This window comes from Cupressus sempervirens, chromosome 9, assembly GCF_028749045.1.
Source record: "Cupressus sempervirens isolate cs-2001-9-10 chromosome 9, ASM2874904v1, whole genome shotgun sequence".
In the NCBI taxonomy this organism is placed as follows: domain Eukaryota; kingdom Viridiplantae; phylum Streptophyta; class Pinopsida; order Cupressales; family Cupressaceae; genus Cupressus; species Cupressus sempervirens.
The window spans coordinates 448,783,840-448,804,730 of record NC_143126.1 but is presented as its reverse complement, the minus strand read 5'-3'; the positions used below and the strand labels follow the sequence as shown (position 1 = coordinate 448,804,730).

General features: G+C 34.3%; 1 protein-coding gene across 1 annotated transcript in view; it reads left to right on the top strand.

Moving 5' to 3' along the window:
• Positions 1-5,061, top strand: part of LOC149539243 (sec14 cytosolic factor-like) — a 58,118-nt gene extending 53,057 nt beyond the window's left edge. The window contains exons 5-6 of the mRNA XM_089800570.1: positions 1,412-1,522; positions 4,571-5,061. Of these exons, the coding sequence (XP_089656696.1) occupies positions 1,412-1,522; positions 4,571-4,711 (252 nt within the window). The 3' untranslated portion in view covers positions 4,712-5,061. The remainder of the gene's footprint in view (positions 1-1,411; positions 1,523-4,570) is intronic.
• The last annotated feature ends 15,830 nt before the right edge of the window (positions 5,062-20,891 follow it).

Below are 20,891 nucleotides of genomic sequence, written 5' to 3'. Positions count from 1 at the left end.
ATGATGGATCAACCCTTTGCGCCAAGGCATCGTGGAAATGCATTGTTCTCTGAGAGAAGTTTTGAGGTGAAAGCCTTTAGTGCCACCCTCTGTGCTGAGGTATGGTGGATGTCATGTGAGTTATTTACATTACTATGTGGTTATTATAGCAAGGTGACGATCTTACAATAGTCTAACCTTCTATCATGATGTATATCATATGGTTGACATCTAAACAGATCATGATAGATTATATCTTGTAAATCAATATCAGCTGAGAGATATCTTCTAATAGATATATGTGTTGTATTGTATAGATATATGTCATGATGGATTAACTTCCTTAAACAAACCATGAATATAATGTTCCTATGGTAAGTATCATTGAGGACATGTGTGCACATACCTTATGGACATTTTGAGTATTTGGTGAATATCATTTGCCTTGATATTCTGAGGCCATTACTCTTGGCATTATGAGATGATACCTAATGGTGAATATCTTCTGATCAAGGATATTCTTAAACACACACACACACACACACACACACACATCTATATCTATATCTATATATTTGATTGTTCACAAAATGACTTTATCAATATCGGGCTCATGCCTTGAAAAGACTGTTGTTATCGAGGCCTTGCATTTATCTGTTCTGCCACTGATTACATGGAAACAGATTACATTTGTTATGATTAACTAATGGAACAGATTACCTTTGTTATGGTAACTAATGGGTAGTTATGCCCATGTAGAGGTATGACCCTACGTGACCTATGGCCACGTAGAGTCATGTCTCTACGGGGACATGACTCTCCACAATTATATATAATACATGGCAATTGATGTGGACTGATATCAATCACAAGTCATCTGCAGTCCCAACGATCGTGATCTCTCTGCAGGAAACAAAGACAAAGTTCATGAGTCCATTATTATTCAAGATTGAGGATAGTATCTCCCATGCTATTACTCAAGTTCAAAGGTCTGCAATATTGGAACAGGACAGTTGATCTATTACATCTGTAAGTAAATCTGAATTATACATTCTGCAATTATAGTTTATATCTCTATCAGAGATCCTGCAATTAACATATTGTCTGGTAGTACATTTAGAAAGGTTATATACTGATTAAAATGAATTTAAAGGAGAGCCCATGGATCGCCGAAACATATTGTGAGCAATTAATGTACTGTCTGTGATTATAGCAAATTACATACATACAAAATCATTGCATTCAATTATTAAAGTTGAGGCAATGAGGAATCAATATCATGATTTGTCGCAAACAATTTTTTCTTTCTAATCTTTATATACTTCTTGCATGCAATAAATGGAAAAATTACTCTAGTCTTATTTTGCCGAGTACTAGAAAGACAAAACACGGCATGGCATTGATTTTAAACTAATACAGCTGAACGTGACAGGATTATTATCCAGAGCGATTAGGGATGTTGTACTTAGTGCATCTCCCATATATCTTCTGGGCAGCGTGGAATATTGTATATCCTTTTATCGACAAAAGGACACGGGAAAAGGTACCTATTACTTGAAACTGTAATTTAATTGATGATCATAGCATTGCTCTAGGAATTTCTCCTCTCTCTAAAACGCATATCAACTTGACCAAAAGAATTAACTCCATTAAACAAATTATTTATAGTATTAGAATATTGGAGTGAATTTTAGCTCCCAAGCATGAATGGCTTTTACACTTTTACTTGTTCTAAACATGGACACCCTAGTATAGCATCATAATGCTTAACACATTTCCTATCCTTGACCTTGTAAATTCAACACTGAACTTTTCCCCTGCTAACAGTGTCAATTGCTCTTGCTAATTAACCAAGGGACTAACCTATTCTTGATTTTCAATATTTGACTAAAATGTGCAGGGATTGATGGTGGTCTTACCACTTTTTTCCATACTTTATAGGCAGTATATCCCCATTAAACCCACTATCGCTCGAAGTGTTGAGGAGAATCATGTTGTTACCCTTGATACTTAATTTTAGGACACCTTTTCTTCATAATAATACATTCCATTTTCTGCAGGCTTTTGTATTTCTCTGAGGATTTTTCTGTTTGATCTTGTGCTAATTTAGGTAGATAGGCCATTAATAGTATCTTAATTCCATTTCCATGAGCCAAAGATGCAAACTGTTGGATTGGACCATTTAAAAAAAAATCTTATCTTTTCCAGTGTGGTCATCCCTATATTATCTGATTGATTGCTTGTTTCGTTTACAACTGGGATCTCATTTTGCATTCTCTATTTTTTAAAATTTGCATATCTAATGTGTTCTTTTTTTTTTGCCTCCATAGCAAGAAGCAATTATTGGTCATTGTGATCTTGTTCAATTTTTGGCATGTTTGTTGCTTTTAGTTTTGGGTGATTGTTGTCTTCATTATTACTCAGCCCACAGAACACATAGCTTTGGTACTTGTTGGTGCATTAGGATGTTTGTTTGAAAAGTTTCATATTTTTGTAACTTCATATTGGAATTATGGGCCTTCGTTGCTCTATGCGGGTGGAATTCTTGGCTCTATACTTATGTTGCTGCTATTACATGACATGAGGTACATTGGTTTCTGTACCAACCACTTGATGGTGTGTATTATTCTCTCTCATACAATGTTTTTTCTTTATTTTCAAAGTTGAACAAGCATTGCTTTTATTGAAATTTTGCACATGCCAAATCACACAATTTTGAAAGGGCATTCATTCTGCTTGTGCCTTTGTATTAGTTATTTTCAAAGTCAAACACTAAAGTATTGATTTTTCTTGCACCATTTTTTAATCTTTCTTATTCAAAATATGTTTTTCCTTGTTTACTATCTTTTTTAATTTGAGTTCTGGAATCTATGTGGTACCCCAGCCCAAGAATCATAACTAAAAAGAGAACAGAAAATACGATGCCTACTAAATCAACTCGAATAGGGCAGATCAGGCCAAGAAAATGTGCCCAAAAGCTTGATTACCAAAATTGGACTATGTGTTTTTATTATGAGAATGGAAGATTCTAACAAATCACCAGATTTAGCACCATATGACTAACGCATAAATGCAATATTTGTTGATGAACAGGCAATTTTAAAACTTATTGCAATAAGTTTTATCTGGAAACAAGCTTTCATCTGAAAGATTTGTTTTTACATTTAACAATTTGTTTCCAAGAACGGTTCTCTACTCATAACCAGTTTTCATTTCAGAGTCCTTCCAAAATTTTCAGTTCCACCTAGGATAGTCACAAAAGTGGAGAGCATCAAACCATTAGTTTTCAAGTCTAAACCAAGGAATTGATCTAGAGTATCACTGACACCGTATAAACATGATGTACCAAACTGTATTGGAAGATAAGGAAGTTGCATCCAAATTGGAAGGACAAAAGGGATTTCCTTCAGTTGGTTGAATGCTAGAACCAAGGCTTTATGATTAAGATATTTTAATGCTAGAATAAGGGCTTTATGATTAAGATATTTTAATGCACCAGAATCCGGACGGGCAGGGTGCACACAAGCGCTAACTAAGAAAAAAAGTTTAAAAATCTTTAAATGGTATCTCTAATTTCACACACCAAATATCTGTTTCTTTTTTTAATCCATTTCTTTCTCATTTGATATATATCAAAAATGAATTATCATACTATCTACATATTTTCAAAATATTCACATACCCCAACATAGCATATAGGAGGGATTTTTTTTTCTTTTTTTGCAGTACCAAAAAACTCATCCATATTAGGTTTTTGGGAGGGCAGTCAGTTTTTTGGGGAATGGTAGGGGAGACAGCTTATGAAATAGGGAAAATAACAAATTTCAAAATATAAAAAATTATAGCAACTCCTAAGGCAACTGTCCATGAGAGTTAGAATTTCTTTGGTTCATGTTATTACATGAAAATCTTAAATTCATTGATTCAGGATGTTAGTACATAATTCTTTTAATCTTTCCCTTATGAATACAAGGAAAAATGCCCAAGACTACAAAATTTAAAACATAAAAAATACTAAGTGGACCTTCTGCAGACCTTACCTGGAACAATTTGTATCTAAATGTATGGTGTTCTGAAGGCCACATGTTCAGAGTTTCAGTAAGCAGAAGTAACATTCTAGGGACATTTCAGAATGTAGTGGAAATTTGGAGACAGCCCAGCAAATCCTTAGGGTTTATGTCTGTGTAACTGCAACTAACTTAACATGTCAATGGGACTTAAAAATTTGCCTACTTACAAAAGAGACGGAGTATGGTGAAGGGACGGGGATATATCTTTTAACTTAGGACTAAACTAAAGCAACGAGTGAGCAAGGCAGGAATATCAATAATTTAATCTCCCAAGCCATAAAATCTAATTGGATATATTATCTTTTTCAGTCACCCTTTCAGGACTTGAGAATATATTAAAAATGACTAGGATGACGAGGAGTAAGATGTGCTTAGCTATGCTGGTAGTTCTAACATGGATGGTTTAACCATTACAAACGTATTGTGTTTTCTGTGTCTGTTTGTTCCATTTTCAATTTAATGGTAGAAAAAGTAATCAAAGGGCTATTTTGATAATATTCTGTCTCTTGTTTTTCTTACAGATAGTAATAATTGATAACAAAGACACGAAATCAACTTTGTTGAATGATATTGATGAAAGCCAACTGCCTGAAATTTATGGAGGTAATTTGCCCTTGGTACCAGTTCAGGATGCCGTTGTACCAAATCAGCCACCAAACTAAAAGTCCTCATATTTAAAGGATTGACATAGCCATAAAACATTTGGCACCATGCCATAGATGTGAATTTTGGCTAGTATCAGATCATATGATAAGAAATCTCAGCCTGTACTAAGACACTGGCAATGACTGGTTTACAACCCCATTGTTCTATATGTACCGGGCCTATTACTTTTTAAAATCTCGGGCCTCAAAATTCTCAGACAACATCATATTCCAAAATGTTGTTTTTGGTATAAGACGCCACCTTGAGAATGGATGATTATTAAGATATTGTACTTTACAATTGACTTTCTTCTAAGAATTTCAAAGATTTAAAAAAGATTAATTGAAGAAGAATACCTTGGCAGCAATTGGTTTTGGGTGTTTTAACATTTAATTAATTTAAAACATGGAACAAAAAGATTTATGTGCAGTGTTACATGAATATTGAAGTTCCATCATCATACAAATTCTAATAAATTTTTATAGTTTAACCCGAAGAGGTACATTTGTGTGCCCCTGCAGTCGTTCTAAATGAATTTGGTGTATTGTATATGGTAATCTGCAGAAGCTTTTGTCTTGATTCATTTTCAGGACACTTATTAACATACAGAAGCTATCGTCGTGTTAAAGCTTCTCTAGTGATATGTTTCCTGCTCATATATTCTGCCTCTGTGATCAGATTAGATCATTTTTAATGTACATCGCTTGAATTTCTTGAAGGATATATATCAAGCCTTTACTTAATGTGAATTACCACATGGGACTGAATAAACTATCTTGTGATTTTATAATGTTAACTCAATGCTGTTGTCACTTAGCTTCTGGATGAACTAGCCTCGAAACAATTTGCATGAAAAACAATACATCAGCATTATTTACACCATGGATAGAAGTTTCCTGGCTCAGAAGTATTTTAAGCAGGCATGAATAATTTATGAAGATCCTTAGCTATTTTTATTTCTCCTAGGTTAATTAGGATTGTGCAAGGAAATAAATCAAATAATAAATTTCGTAATTGAAGCTTTGGTGTTCTTTTTTTTGGCTGGGTTATAGGCCGAAGCCCAGATGATCTTCCAGATAAGAGGCTCACAATTTACTGTTGTCTTGTAGGCTTTTGCCTTTAAGTTTTGATGTTTTGTTTTTGTAAAATTTATGTTTAAAAGGGAGCCATAAATGGGAATAAAAAAGTAACACTAAATTCAAAGATTTCAAATGTCATGGAAGGAAAAAGTAGAATTAATAATAATTATATTTTATTGTTTTGCAAGTGTTTATAAAAAGAGATTTTGAGGAAATAATGTATGTAGGGGAGAGGACCTATTAATTAAGTACCCGTTCTCAGAATTCTATGTGCAAAGTTCATATCACTCTAAATTTTACACTAGCTTACTTTGCAAGTCCCTTGCTTATATAAGGTTTGAAATCATCGAATACGTTGCTATATCAACATTCTTTTCCATAAGGTGTCCAAAAAGGCTCAATAACAAAGTGAGACCAAACGTCGTGTTCTAGGACATGTTTTATTGGTGTAGTAATGTGGCATTACATGATTTGTTGCTTTTTATATCCAAGGAATTCATTTTATTCAATCATGAGTATTCATCATTAACACTAACAATCTTAAGTCACAACTATTGGTGTAATACAATAAAAATATGAAAATTAAATCAGCAAGTGCTATAACAACTCTAAGAAGATGTTCAATTATGAATCATCTCCCCTAATTCATTTTATCAAACCCCCTCTTATGAGATTAAAGATTGTTTGATTTGGTTATCTTAGAACTAGAGCACCCTTTGGGAAAGAATGGCTTCCAGAATGAAAACCTTCGTAATGGAGATATTTCATCCAAAATACTCAAGGTATTCAATATTTGAATTTTTTTTGAGGGTTTTATTTTTCAATTTTTTGGAGTTTGTCAGTGATGTGTACCATTGCTATAGTGAGCCACACCATTTCTATGGTTCTTTATGATTGCTTCAATGTATGTTTCAATTTATTGTGAGCTTTCTGATTTTTGGAAGTGGAATAATGTCATACTTATTTGTTTCTACAAATTTTGGTTTATCTTAGCCTTTGAGTTTGAACAATAGTCATTTTGTTGCCATTTTTTTCTTTAGTTGTAGTATATATACGAGCTAGTAAATATAGTAGCTATATTTGATGAGTAACTCAAGTACCTAAATTCTTATGTAGTGTTGAAAATTGCACGTTGTTACAAACACATTCCACATGACTTGTTTACAACACATGTTGTAACATCATAATGAGAAAGTAATGGTTCTTTCCATATGCTCAACGAGTCAAAACTTCTTTGTTTCCCACTCCATGCAACAAATGTGTGCCCCATCAAGCTTCACCTTTGTGAGCATCACCTAGATCCAATGAGTGCTAAGTATTCCATTTATTCTCATGAGAGATGGATTCGTGTATGAATCACTAATGAAACATGGGTCAATGTGTTTGACTCAAAAACTACATAGTTAAATCTCGATAGCAATATCTCCAATGTAGATATTCAAAAAAACTGAGAATCATCAAACTTAACAACACAAAACAAGATGTTAACCACTATACTTAGATTAATAACAATAGAAGATAATAGAAAATTAAATAAGAAATTTACCATAGAATAAATTAAAGAAGCTCTTTTCCAACACAATCTTGACAAATCTTTGAGGTCAAATGGATTCTATGCCTTTTTGTTCTGAAAATGTTGGGAGATTGTAGCACACACTTTATTGAAAGCTATGGATGTAACTAGAAATTCAAGCTCATTACTAACTAAAATAATTAATACCTTTTTAGCTTTAATTCCCAAGAAAGTTGAATATGAGGAACCTGGGGACTTTAGGCCTATAGCCTTATGCAATACCATCTACAAAATCCTATCCAAAGTATTGGCAAATAGGTTAAAAAGAGTGCTTCCTAAACTTATTTGGAATAACAAATTGACTTTGTCCCAAATAGGTCAATCTTTAGTCGAATTATAATATTCTGAGGACATTTACATTCTGCTCAATTAAATAAGGAATCATGTATGTTAATGAAATTAGACATAAAAAAAGCTTACGACAAAGTAGATTGGCATTTTTATGTAAAACTCTTGAGACCTTCGACTTTGCCCACCAATGAATCAATCTAATATATAATTGCATTTCAACACCTAAAATTTCCCTTCTCATTAATGGTACCCAAGAGGGGTTTTCCAATATATTGAGAGGAATTCGACAAGGGGACCCAATATCCCCCCTTTTGTTCATCATCATGGCAAAAGCCTTTAGAAAAGCTATTACAAAGGCACACTTAGAAAGGAAAATCAGAAGAATACAAGTAATTGAGGGAGCCTTTAAAATAACACATCAATAATTTGTTGATGACTCCATTCTACTAGGCAAAAGTAGCACGCAAGATGCTCAAAATTTCAAATAAATCATTAAGACTTATATGGAGTGTACCATCTTAAAATGGATGCACTTCAGTTTGAGACCTTTTATCCCTCCTTAGTGTGGTTTCGATCTCTTTTTTCCTTCTTCCTTCCATCTCATGCTTCTTCATTATCTCTTGCCCTCTGATATGGTGTTCTAGTGATATTTTTCCACCTTTTTGGCCATATCTTCTAATAGGCCCTATATTTCACCATTCTTTTTGCACCTTCCACTTGAGCTTTTTGAGGCTCCACTATCCCATTCTCTTGAAGCAGTTTGACCTAGGTCAACTTGGACTAGTCTAGGTCAATCCAAGTCAATCTTAACCCAAGGATTGTCGAGCCCAAAGCCTAAAAAAGTCTCAAGTGTTTTAATTAGTTTAACTCTGTGCTTTCCAGTAAGCCTGAGAAAATGGGTTTTAATTAGTCAACTCTCTGCTTCCCAGGAAGCCTGAATTATTCTCTCACTAGAAAAATAGTATAAAAGGAGGCTTGGGGGATTCATTTCATATCTCATCTTTGTTAGAGTAAATAATTAATTAATTATTAATTATTTATTCTATTTACTTAAGCTTACTTAGGATAATGCATTTATTTAATATTTAGTATTTAATGCATGTAGTGATGAGTTGTGGACAACACAGGAGTTTGTTCCCTTCTAGCATGTTCCACTTTTTTGTGGAAGTGTGTTTGGTTGTCAACCTTATCTTCTACCACTTTCCAACTTGTTCTACAAGCTTCCATGAGGCCTTTTATTCGGGCTCTTTCTTTGTATTTTCACATTCCATTCCACTGTAAATACAATTTCATTGTTTTGCATTATTTCTCTTTCATGTCCGTTTAGGGTTTTTCCAAGCTCCACCTCTTCCTTCTTGGTTTCTCTTCGGCAAGCTATTTGCACTGCAGGTGATCTTGGCGACTGCGGATTTGGATTTCATCAACTCCTACATGGTATCAGAACCTCCCTACTGCTGCTTTGTTGAAGGATTTTTGAAGCCGCGATTTGGAGACACAAACCCTAGTTTGTTTGTACATTTTTCTTCAATCTGGGGGAAGAGCATTTTTTCGAAGCACTTTGGACCCAAACGGACGTTGCCATTGGATTCGGAAGACCGTTTACAATCAGGATTCATATAAAATATTTGTCAATTTTGGAGACAGGGCTCTGGGAGGCAAATTTTTTAAAGTTCGAGGGCTTCCGTATGGTAGCATGGATGATTTGTGCATTTAGAAAATAATAATAATAAAAATTTACGAGCGCACCACCGTGGCACCGCCTAGCGGCCACAGCAGGGCCGCCCGTGCACCGCTTCCTAGGCGGCTCTCCCCAGTTTGCTCTGCTGAGGTGGCTTTGTCTTTGGCCGCGCCTCCTGTCATTGGCGGCGCCCTTGCCGATCTCAGCTCCGTCGGCTTCTTCACCTCCAGTGCCACCTTATCCCTCCGCTTTGCCAGTGATCACAGCTCCAGCGCCGCTCCTGTCATAGTCACCACCAATTTACTCATGTGGACGTCTGAATAGCTTCCGCATGGACGTTTTTGCATCGTTAGCGCTTTGCCAGCAGCGCCCACGTGGAACATTGTATAGTTAGCATTTGCAGCACAGTTGGTAGCCCGCGGGGGTGACACATGGCCAGGGTGCCACGTGGTCCTGCCACGTCAGACATAACGAAACGTGGCCTCTTTTTTGCTATGACGGGCCACATGCCTTCAAATTTACTTCATGAAATGCTGACGTCAGCGTTGCATCATCTCTTGCACATCTCCAAGGTCCTTTTTGACCTACCTTGGTTTTTTGGCCATAACTTGAGCATACAGAGGCATTTTTTCGATCCAAAAGAAGCGTTGCAAAGCTGGTTCAGAGACAGAGACATTGGTGTAGGTATTTTTAGGTTTTGATGTAGTTTTGTTGCTTGTTTTTTCAGTTGAAGTCTGAAGTTCTATTTTTGACTCCGACATGCATATCTTTTGCATCCCATGTCAATTTTTTGAAAACATTATATTTTTGAAAAGCTGGTTTTATCACCTTTTCAGAAATGTGTTTTTTATCCTTAGATTCTAGCCCATGCTCTTTCTATCATATTTTTGGCATTTTTTCTCTATGGTGGATATCTTGGGTGTTTTAGGTCTGAGGATTGTTTTCCTGGCATGGTTTCTTTTGTTTTAGGTTGCACTTTCTTTTGTGTTAGCTTTTTCCTTATTCCAATCATTGAAGACATCATTTGTAAGCACTTTTTTGTATACGCCTTGAGATAAAGTGTCACTTTTGCATTTCAGGTTCATAAACGTTGTTTTTGAGTTAGTTGTACATGCACTTTTTTTATAAAGCACCATGGGGGGGATAGTTGTTTGCTGTTTTAGGTCTTCTCCCTTTGTCAAGTGAATGTCCCTTCTACGACATTAGCCCCATGCAACGTCGTTGTGACTGTGTCTTTATAGGTGTTTGTACCTCTTCCTCTCTCGTCGTTCTTGGTTCGTCTGTAGGAGATTTTTGGCCCACCTTCTCAGTTACCTGTCATCTCACCCTGCCTGCATTAAGGGGGGTTTATGCTATTGTTCTAATGCATCCTTGGTTCGATGGTTCGATAGTGTGAACTATGTATTCAGTGGTTGATCCTAAATACGAGGCGATTGCAGTGGCTGGCTACCTATGCATTTCAGTGAGATGGATCATCTACCATATAGTCACGCTCGATTCGTGCCTTCTTCTTCCATGGAGGTTCTTCAGATCAACAGTTTCTTTCTGATGGAAGATTTTGCGGCTTCTTCATGCTTCAATGATGCTCTTCATGATCACTCCTTGTTCTTATTTTAGAGGACATTTCTGTAGTTGAAGACTTCTTCAGTTCTTCACTAGGTTCTTACCTCTTTTTGGGGGAGGGTTTTTCCCACGTGGTTTTCTCTCTTTCCCCATTTTCAAAGGTTGCATCTCTTTGCATTGTACATGGGTACCTAACATGGCCTCGTTGCCGGGACCCATTCTACATTTCATCTTAGTTTTTGCGAGCTTAAGGCATTCCCTTAAGTTGCACTTAAGGGGGGGGTGTTAGAGTAAATAAATAATTAATAATTAATAATTAATAATTTGTTCTATTTACTCAAGCTTACTTAGGATAATGCATTTATTTAATATTTAGTAATTAATGCATGTAGTGATGAGTTGTTGACAACATGGGAGTTTGTTCCCTTCTAGCATGTTCCACCTTTTTGTGGAAGTGTGCTTGGTTGTCAACCTTATCTTCTACCACTTTTTCGCTTGTTCTACAAGCTTCTATGAGGCCTTTATATTTGGGCTCTCTCTTTGTATTTTCACATTCCATTCCATTGTAAGTACAATTTCATTGTTTTGCATTATTTCTCTCTCGTGTCCGTTTAGGGTTTTTCCAAGCTCCACCTCTTCCTTCTTAGTTTCTCTTTGGCAAGCTATTTGCATTGCAGGTGATCTTGGCGACTGTGGAGTTGGATTTCATCAACTCCTACAATCTTATGTACACAAGCTATCACTTCACAAGAAAGCAATCAAGGTGTTCTTCTTCAAGCATTCAAGTGTTATCATCTCCTTCTTGCATCAAGCTTCTTACTTCAAGGTGATAGTGGAGTTTGGTTCTAAGGAGAAGATATATCATTCTGATCCATTCAAGCTCTTTTATTATTCATCATGACATTTAACATACACTTCCATACATAACGTTTTGGCTTCTTTGATTTCTTTATGGTTTCTTTGTGTCAAGGCTATTACACTTACATACTTGATCACACATCAAATGCAATTGCATCCATGGAGGCAATTATATCTTTCACTTGATATTATTCGTATCTACTACATGTTAGCATATTTTTTTAATCAATCACATTTTAATTCAATGTTGATTCTCAATCTCTGGCTTAACCAAGGCAAGCCCTCATCCACCAAACAACAAAACCCTTATGGATCTAGAAATTACTTCTTGAGAGATTTTTGGAGAAGTTGGTTTGACTATGTTATAGTGCTCTTGGTATACATCAACCCCATCAACCCCATGAGAATTTGACCTTTTAGGTTGACCTGGACCTTGTTGCTTTTCTAGAAAAATGATTTTTGGGTTTTGTCTTCTTCATCATTTGATTAGGGAATATGCAATTAGACATTTAGAAAGAGGCTCAAATCTGCAATTTTTGGAGCTAAAGTTAGCTCTTCTACTACATATATCAAGGTGAGTCTTTTTTATTTCATTTCCTTGCATATTTTTTAAATCTTAGCTCTATATCTTAATTGGGTTATTTGTGTACACTTAGCATCTAAATCTACATTATTTAATCAATTAATTCAATCTTGCATACAATTTATTACACAATGGTCAAAGAGTGTATTTCCTTATATTGCATTCTTCCTTATAATCCAAATTTAGGACTGTCACCCTTTCTCTTTTGGGCCTTGCTAATCTAATCGAGTTACAAAGTGGAATCATATTTGTATATTCCCTTTTTCCTCACATACATATTTGAATGATTTAGTGGCATAAAGTAGAGGTTTGCATCTCATTAAAGTAGCTCCATTTTACCTCACTAATTTTTTTGGTGAACCCACCCACCTACCGACCCTTTCTTTTGGAGTTAGATCTTTATTAAGATTTTTCTTATTTTACATGGTCTTCTTGTGGATTTTGGAGTTGGATCTTTTGATCTCCCTTAGTTCCTTCTTTATGTTAGCTGTTTTATGAGTGTCTCTAGATCTACTTTATTGTTTGCATTAGTGGCATTTATATCTCTTTTTTGCATTGTTTTCAATTCATTTTGAAGAATTACATCTAGTCATTACATTTACTTTAAATGGGATTGTTCTCTTTATTTTCAAATTATCTTCATGATATTGAAGATATTCCATTTTATACATTTGATGATGCTTCAATATGTTCTTTTATTGAGGCCCACCTTTCTAAAGATGATTTTGATCAACCTTTGGATGATAATGCTACTATTTGGGTGAACTCTTAGCTAAGGACATGGATTATTCCCTTCCTTATGAGGAAACTTTTACACACTTTGATGATAGTATTAATACCCCTATTGAGTAACCATTTTCTTTGCATCCTATTCACATTCCTTCTATAGATGAGGCTTTGATGAGTTACGTTTTTCCTTCTCCTAGGTGTACCTTTGTGATAGAGGACCATACCCTTGATGCTTTTTCTTATCCCTCTCACAACATGTCTTACTTCAATCTAGGTATTGTTGAAAAAGATAATTCTTATGACCTTATTTTTACCAATTCAAGCTTGGATCATAATGATCCTACTCACATTGTCTCTATAATTGGCTTCTCAACTCTTCACAATTGGGAAACCCTAGATTTTAAACCAACATTTTCCACTCTTGACTTTATGCATCCAATGTCTTTATTGGATAAGTATATGCATATTGAAAGCTTCTCTTTACATTTCCATCTAATTACACCTAAGAGACCTTCTTTGTCTATGCTTCAATATCCTTCTTTTTAATTCATTACTTATGTTTCATATAGCTTTCAATGTTGAATGGTATTGTTTTCATGATCATCTTGCTTGATACATCCACAATCCTATTATGTTGCTCCTAGCTATGTGATATTGTTAACCTATCTCTTGAGGGCTCATTGTCCTACTTTGTAACACAATAGTCGTCCTCCTTGTCTCCTCACTTGGGGGTCAAGGTCATATTTCCTTTTTCTTTTTATCTCCTTGGATCCATTTTCTCCCTTTGTTGTCTTATTTTCCTTTTATATGATAACATGTTTTCTTACATTCATTTATTGTGATTACTTACACAATAACATCCCAAATGCAATCTTTTATTTTCTTGAAATCACATGTCTAGTATAAATTGAAACCACTTAGGAAGGTATAATGTGATTCTTCTTCTCTTCTTTTTTCCAATATCCTTTATGAACTTGCATTCTATTATAATTTTCATGTTTTCTCTTGCATGCATTTATTTTGTTACATAGGGATTAGCATCCTGAGTGCAATCTCATGTATGTAAATACATATTTATTATAATAGAATCTCTCATTTAGGGCATGTATTGGATTTCCTTTTTCTTTTCTCTTGATGATCCATTGTCCCTTTGTTGTTCCTTTTGTGATAACTAAGTAGGCATAACGTGACATCCTTTCATCTTCACCCTTTATTTCTCTATTGATTGCATTATTTCATGGTAGATTCTTATCTTTAGCTATGAAAGGTTTTGTCACATGCAAGATCATGTGTCTATTGCCTAGAAAATCTCTTTTTATACCTTGGATAGTAATGTTTCTTATTTAATAATCATCTATAGTTTACTTTACGAGTGATATCTTTTCTAACACTTTATGTTTAGAGTTGGGTATCCTATGATGTTTCTTTCTTTATCTATCTATGGTTTGACATTATTCTATAATACTTCTTGTTGATTTGGGGTGTTTATGTTCCGTGCATGACTATCAGTTGTTTCTTATGATTAATCCTTTATATCTAATGAGATTTTGTTATATAACCCTACAATAGATTTTCTTTCTTCTCTCATGCTTGGGAGAAAAGGTTCCTTTGTACATTCTTTATCTCTCTCTCTTTGTCTAAAGATTGACTTTCCTCAGTATAGTGACATTTGTTTATTATGTGACATTCTTTTCCTATAAGGAATTGCGTCTTGATCATGACTCTTTCTTATACAAGAGGTGCATGTCCTTGATCATCACTTCATCTTTATTTGCAAAACTATGCTCATTATAAGCATTTTTCCTTATTATGTCCTTTAAAGTTTTTCATCCTTCCTCCAAGGATCCCTATTCCACCTATATACAAGGGGTTGAAAAGGTGCATTCTTGTTCTTCTTCCCCTCTTTTTCCTTGAAGTTGTTATCTTTTTTCATGATACTCTTCTTGAAGGTCGATGTCTTACACATAAGATTAATTTGTCTATTTACTTAGCTTATAAGAGTCCATGATATTTGCTAACTTTATACATGATTGTTAAGGGATATCTCTTTGTTGATAGAAGTACGTATCCTTATTTCTCTTACTTACAATGACTATGGATTCATAGTCATCCTAAGGAGGGGCATACATACACCCTCAGTTTCCGTTGACAACCACAGGGTAGCAAATTCAGATTTAGAGTATGGCTTGGAGTACTTTATCCTCAAATGCTTGGTATGATTTATAGGCCATCCTCAAATCTATGCATTGTTGATATATCTCTCTTTTGCACAATAGTATAATTTCCTCAACAAGTTAGCCTGTTATTAATGTTCCTATTGTGTCTCATATCTCATGAATATAGTTCTTCTAAATGATATAATATTACTTTTAATCATAAGTTTTTGTATCACATGCATTCAATTTGTATTCTATGAACTTGTCACAAATCTCCCTTCCCCTAAATCCTACGACTATATAATAAGTTTAACTATTTTGAGACAATGTCATTAGTGGATAAGGTTAGTAGTTATAGCCTTTATGTTAGTCCCTTTGTACATCTAAACTGATAACATAATAATATCCCAATAGTTTTAAACAAAAGTTTTAAATTCTGAATTCATTGATTTAGTGATGCATCCTCTCAAGTACTACCATTATTATTTTTACAAACATGAATTCCCATAAAAATCCAATATTTGTTGAATTTCATCATTATGTTAAATTTATTTTCTCCTAGTTTCCATGACCTATGCCTTTCATTTACAGTGGGATTGTAAAACACTCACTCTTTAGTAAGACTATAATAACCTTGTACTTGTGAAGTGTATATTCAAAATGCAAGTGTCAAGTGACACCACAATAATACACTTCACATAAACACATGACATGTTCACTAAAAAATAACATAATTCACAAATTATATTATAAATTTAAATAAACATACAAACATTTACATTTAAAAATGAAAAAATTACCAATATGAGGTTTTGTCTCTTCATTAGGCTAAACCTTGGCTTCACTAAAACACATTGGTTTGGACCTAGTTCTACAGATTATTCTATGGCCACTTTCCCGCACAACTCAATTTAGAGCTTAGTAGTCCAGGAAACTATATGAATATAAAATATATTAATTTAGTTATGATCAGACACTTTACATTTAGCTCACATCTCCACATAATCAATTACATCTTATCACAATTAGAAATATAACATCTATATAATGCAATAATCTCACAAATTGACTTGCACAAAGAATTCATATTTAACATCTACATTAAGTTACTGTATTCAATTACCTTCCGTCATAATAAAAATTTCATTTCTAAAATTTTAAACAATTCTCATGAAATTTGGCTGTGTCCCATCACTATGTTTTTACATTATTGGAAATATCAAGAAAATAATAAAATTCACAATAAGAAATTAAAAGCAGCAATTCACATTGATCAACAATTTGTACATTATGAGCATGATGTTGCCTTACCAAGGTTGCTAAGGGGAATGGTGGTTTACCAACCAAAATAGTAATTAATAGTGCACGTTGATTTACAAATTAGATTGGTAGTACTTTGACCACATGAATATAATCAAAACTTGTCTCAAACACCTTGGGATATGATAAATATTGAATTAGTAATGCCTATAAATGAAAAGTCAGTGTATCATCCATAGGGTAAGAGCATGAAGTGTTGAGCCTGTAGGCAATCATAGTATTGACAATTAGTGCAAACCACTTAGTCATTAACTAGACAATGTTGGTTAGTCATCACTGCGATAGAGTCACTATACATGTTGATCTATTTAGTAGTGAATTGAACGAAGTTCATTTGGTGCCAAGGCAAGTATAGTTGCCAAGTGCATATTAGCTTTGCCAAAAATTTCAATAGTTGCCGAGTGATTAATGAGGCAAAATGCGCCGATAAATCTAGAAGGTAAACTTAGTTATATCTAAGTAAAGTTTATGTCGAGGGACAACATGTTAGAACAAACAACATCGACTATTAGACGCTATATGAACTGAGTGACACTGCTTGATGTATTTGAGTTTAGAACAACAAAAACTCATATGTAAATCATTTTACTAAGTTGGAAGTGTGTTTATATGGTTGAGGAGTCAATGATATAGGTAATTACACATGTAATTGCAAATCATTAATCCCCATGTTATGTGATTAGCCAATCAGAAAAATGGAAAGGTCAAGTGACAAAAAGAATGAATTACGATCATTGCTTAAGATCTAGAAGCTTCATTAGATAGCTATTTAAGGAGGGTTTTAGACCTAATTTTAGTTGTTTCAAGTTAGAAGTTTGGATGTGAAGCTAAAGGTGAATTCAACGGAGTTAAGTGTTAAAGAGTAGTATGGTGACTGAGAAGTGTAGAGAAAAGTTATTGAAGCTCTATCATAGAGAGGTAATATCAGATTGTATAGAGGTAATATGTCATCAACATTCAAGTGCGAACCGAAGGATCAAGGTATTGTTACATTCTAACAGGTGTATCAGGATAAATATCTTAACATAGTGGTCTTAAAAGGCCTATGTAAATCTCCTAACATAGTGCTCACTTGATTGTGTAGTTTAAATCCTTTAATCAAGGTAGAATTAACAATCTTGTAAGCTCTTAACATGGTAGATCCCTCACAAGGTAGATCATCAGAAGTGATCAAACTTTGTAGCCCTAACATGCACACTTTATTGCTGCAGTAGTGAAGATTTTGTGGGTGTCATCCCCACCGTAATTTTAGCTTCAACTTGGAGGGTTTTTGCAAATCCATATTTGGTGTCATGTGTTGACCTTTCACTTATATATTTTATTCATATTATTAGATGTTAGATATGATATTACATGTTGATATATCATATTGCATGTTAAAGTTTAATGTTAAGGTAGAGATGTGTGTGGTGAAGTAAGTATGAACATGGTTCATGTTTGAAGTAGTAAAAGTTTTGAAGATCTTGATTCACCCCCTCTCAACATCTTACTTTCCCAAATATATTTCCAACAAGAAGACGAGTCTCAATTCTATAGAAGTTTGCAGGGTAGATTGAGACATCTTCACAAATGGGCATAGCTTTTAAAATCAGGCACCCAATTAGGTTCGGGCAACTAATCCAAATTCAAAATTTGGGTGCTCAATTTTTAAAATCAGGCTCCCAATTTGTGAGATACTCAAAGCTAATTGGGTATTGAATTTTAAAGCAACTGGACAACCAATTTGTTGAAAATTGGGTAACTGATTCATAAAAATATTAAAACCACATTTTTATTCATTTTTACTCATTTTGCTCTTAGTAAAAAAATGTGATAGCAATTTCTGGTAGATTGGAGACCGATTTTCAAAGCCCTACTAACTCCTCTAGCTCATTTTTTTTTGACATTCCAGATATGTTTATTATTATTTTATTTCATTATTTTTTCGCTAAAAAAAAGGTTTATTTTATTGTTTTTGTTCATGGTTCATTAGTTTTATATTAAGTATTTAAATTATTTTGTATGTACTTTAAAAATAGGTTTTTATATAAATTTAGTATATAAAGCACGCATAATAGGCAACCTATAAATAAAAGTGTATATACATGAAAACCTAATCTGTCGGAAGCACGCATAAACAAGAAGACATTAGTTGTACATGTATATCAAGATTCAAGTAAAATCAAAATAGAACTAATCTACTTGGGTTTAAAAACTAATGCAACCGAAAGATAAGAGTTCCCATGCAACCTCAGAGCAGCTTAGCAAGAGCACCCACAAGAGGCCTTGTTGGTGTGCTCAATAGTGAGGGATGTGGATGACACAACTATGATTAAATCCCACAATGATGGAAGTATAAAAATGAGGTATGAACCTATGCTAGATGAGTGAGAAATACTTCAAGAGGAGGCTATAGAAGAAGCCATTCTTAAAAATTTATAGGAAATGGAGATGAATGCAAGAAAACAAACTAAATTATCAATGCAAAGAATAAAATCTAAAACAACTACCAAAGAGTTAGCAACAATGCATGAAAATCTCTAAGAAGCTCTAATCATAAACTATCATGATAACAAAGCATATGGAGGAGATTAAGAATGCTTGAGACCAAGGCTCTATTTATAGGCTTGTGAGAGGCCTTGAGGAGGTGACATCTATGTGGAATCCACATAGGTACCACAAGGGAGACACATGGGCTAAGGGGACAAGCCATGCAAAGGTAAACATAAGTCTTTTTGTGATTAAGATAGCTCAAGGTGTGCTCACACATATGTGAGCAATCTTGGACAAAGGAAAAGGGGGACAAGTATGTAAGAGTGTAAGAGACTTTTTGGAGGAATTAATGAAAGGGGGGCTTCTTGGGCTTTAAGTTGCTCACAAATGTGTGATAACCACTTACGGGCTAAAAGGTGTTTAAGAGGGTATTTAGAATAATAAAGTGGGATTAACTAGTGGGTAGGCTTAGAAGGATGAAAGTGATGGTTGGTAGGCTAGGCTTTAGGTGGTATTAGGATTAAATCAAATAAGATTTAATTTAATTATAGGATTAGAATTTAATAAAGTGGAGGAAAATTAGATAAATCAAAATTTATTTAAAAGAGGATTTATGGAACACCATGCATTAAATTTTTTTAACACATTAGGCGTGAGTATTCAAATTAAATTTAAATACATTAGTGAAGTGAACCTATTTAATTAAATAAGTAGAAGAATATGAAAAATATAATTAATAAATAATTAATTATAATGTCAAGGGAAATATAAATAAATTAATATAGTGTTTAGGACAATTTTGAGTGTCGACATTTCCCCCCTCTTTGATGTAGTGTCAGGATGACATTGCATCAAAGAAAAATAAAATAGGTTGCTCCAACAAGGAAAGGAGTGGAAAGAGTTGTGTTGTAGCAACGAAAAGGGAGAAGGGTGCTTCCTCGAGGAAATGGGATGAAAAAGGAATATATTTTTCCCCATTTTCTTGAAAATAGACATAGGAAGGAAAAGGGAAGGAAAAAGGCTTAAAAGAAGGCCTTGCATGACTTGTTGGTAAGATCAGAATGAAGTAGAGTGAATTGGATAATGATTAATCTAAATGCATCCTAATTACGTGAATGCCTAGGATTTAGTTATGTTCATATGGGAGAGCACACCCTAGTTTGATATTGCAAGAGGAGTTATGCATCAAATGCTATAGTGGCATATATGGCAAGGTTCATTTGCATGGACTAGACTCTTAAAAAACAATGTAGATTTCATAGCTATGATGGAACAAATGATAGATACACACTAGAGAGGTGTGGGCAAACTCAAAGTCTTGTTAGGAATCTTGGTGGAAAGTCCCATTGCCCCCAATGAGCCATGCATAACCATAACTCAAAACTAACATATATGTGCCAAAGAATTATGAAATAGATCATATCACAAAATGACCCATGTAATCAAGTTAAGCTATTCAAATGATACCAAGATATTGAAGATCGGGGCACCCTTGGGAAGGCTATTGTTGACACACAAAGATAAAATCAATAAAAGACCTTATGACCAAGTAGTCATTTAGTCCATAGTTCTTGCCATGAACTTTATTTTGATGGAAAATTTGTTAAGCCTATGTAGGAAGGATGTATCCTGTAAGGCAAAAATTGATCATTTGATTGAATTGTATTGAAATATTTGTGATTGTTCACTGGCAATTGTGTGAAAGGAACAAGGTTCTTAAATCATTTAGTCTTAGTGTGAATTTGTGTAAGTTTTCTTTGCAATCACTATTTTTATAAGCTCATTTTGATGGGATGAAGCTCAGTCTCATGAGAAGAGATGATGAACAGAATAATTTGGACAAGATGTGATTAGATGATGGAAGAACTTGATTGAATCAACATAATGATTGTGAT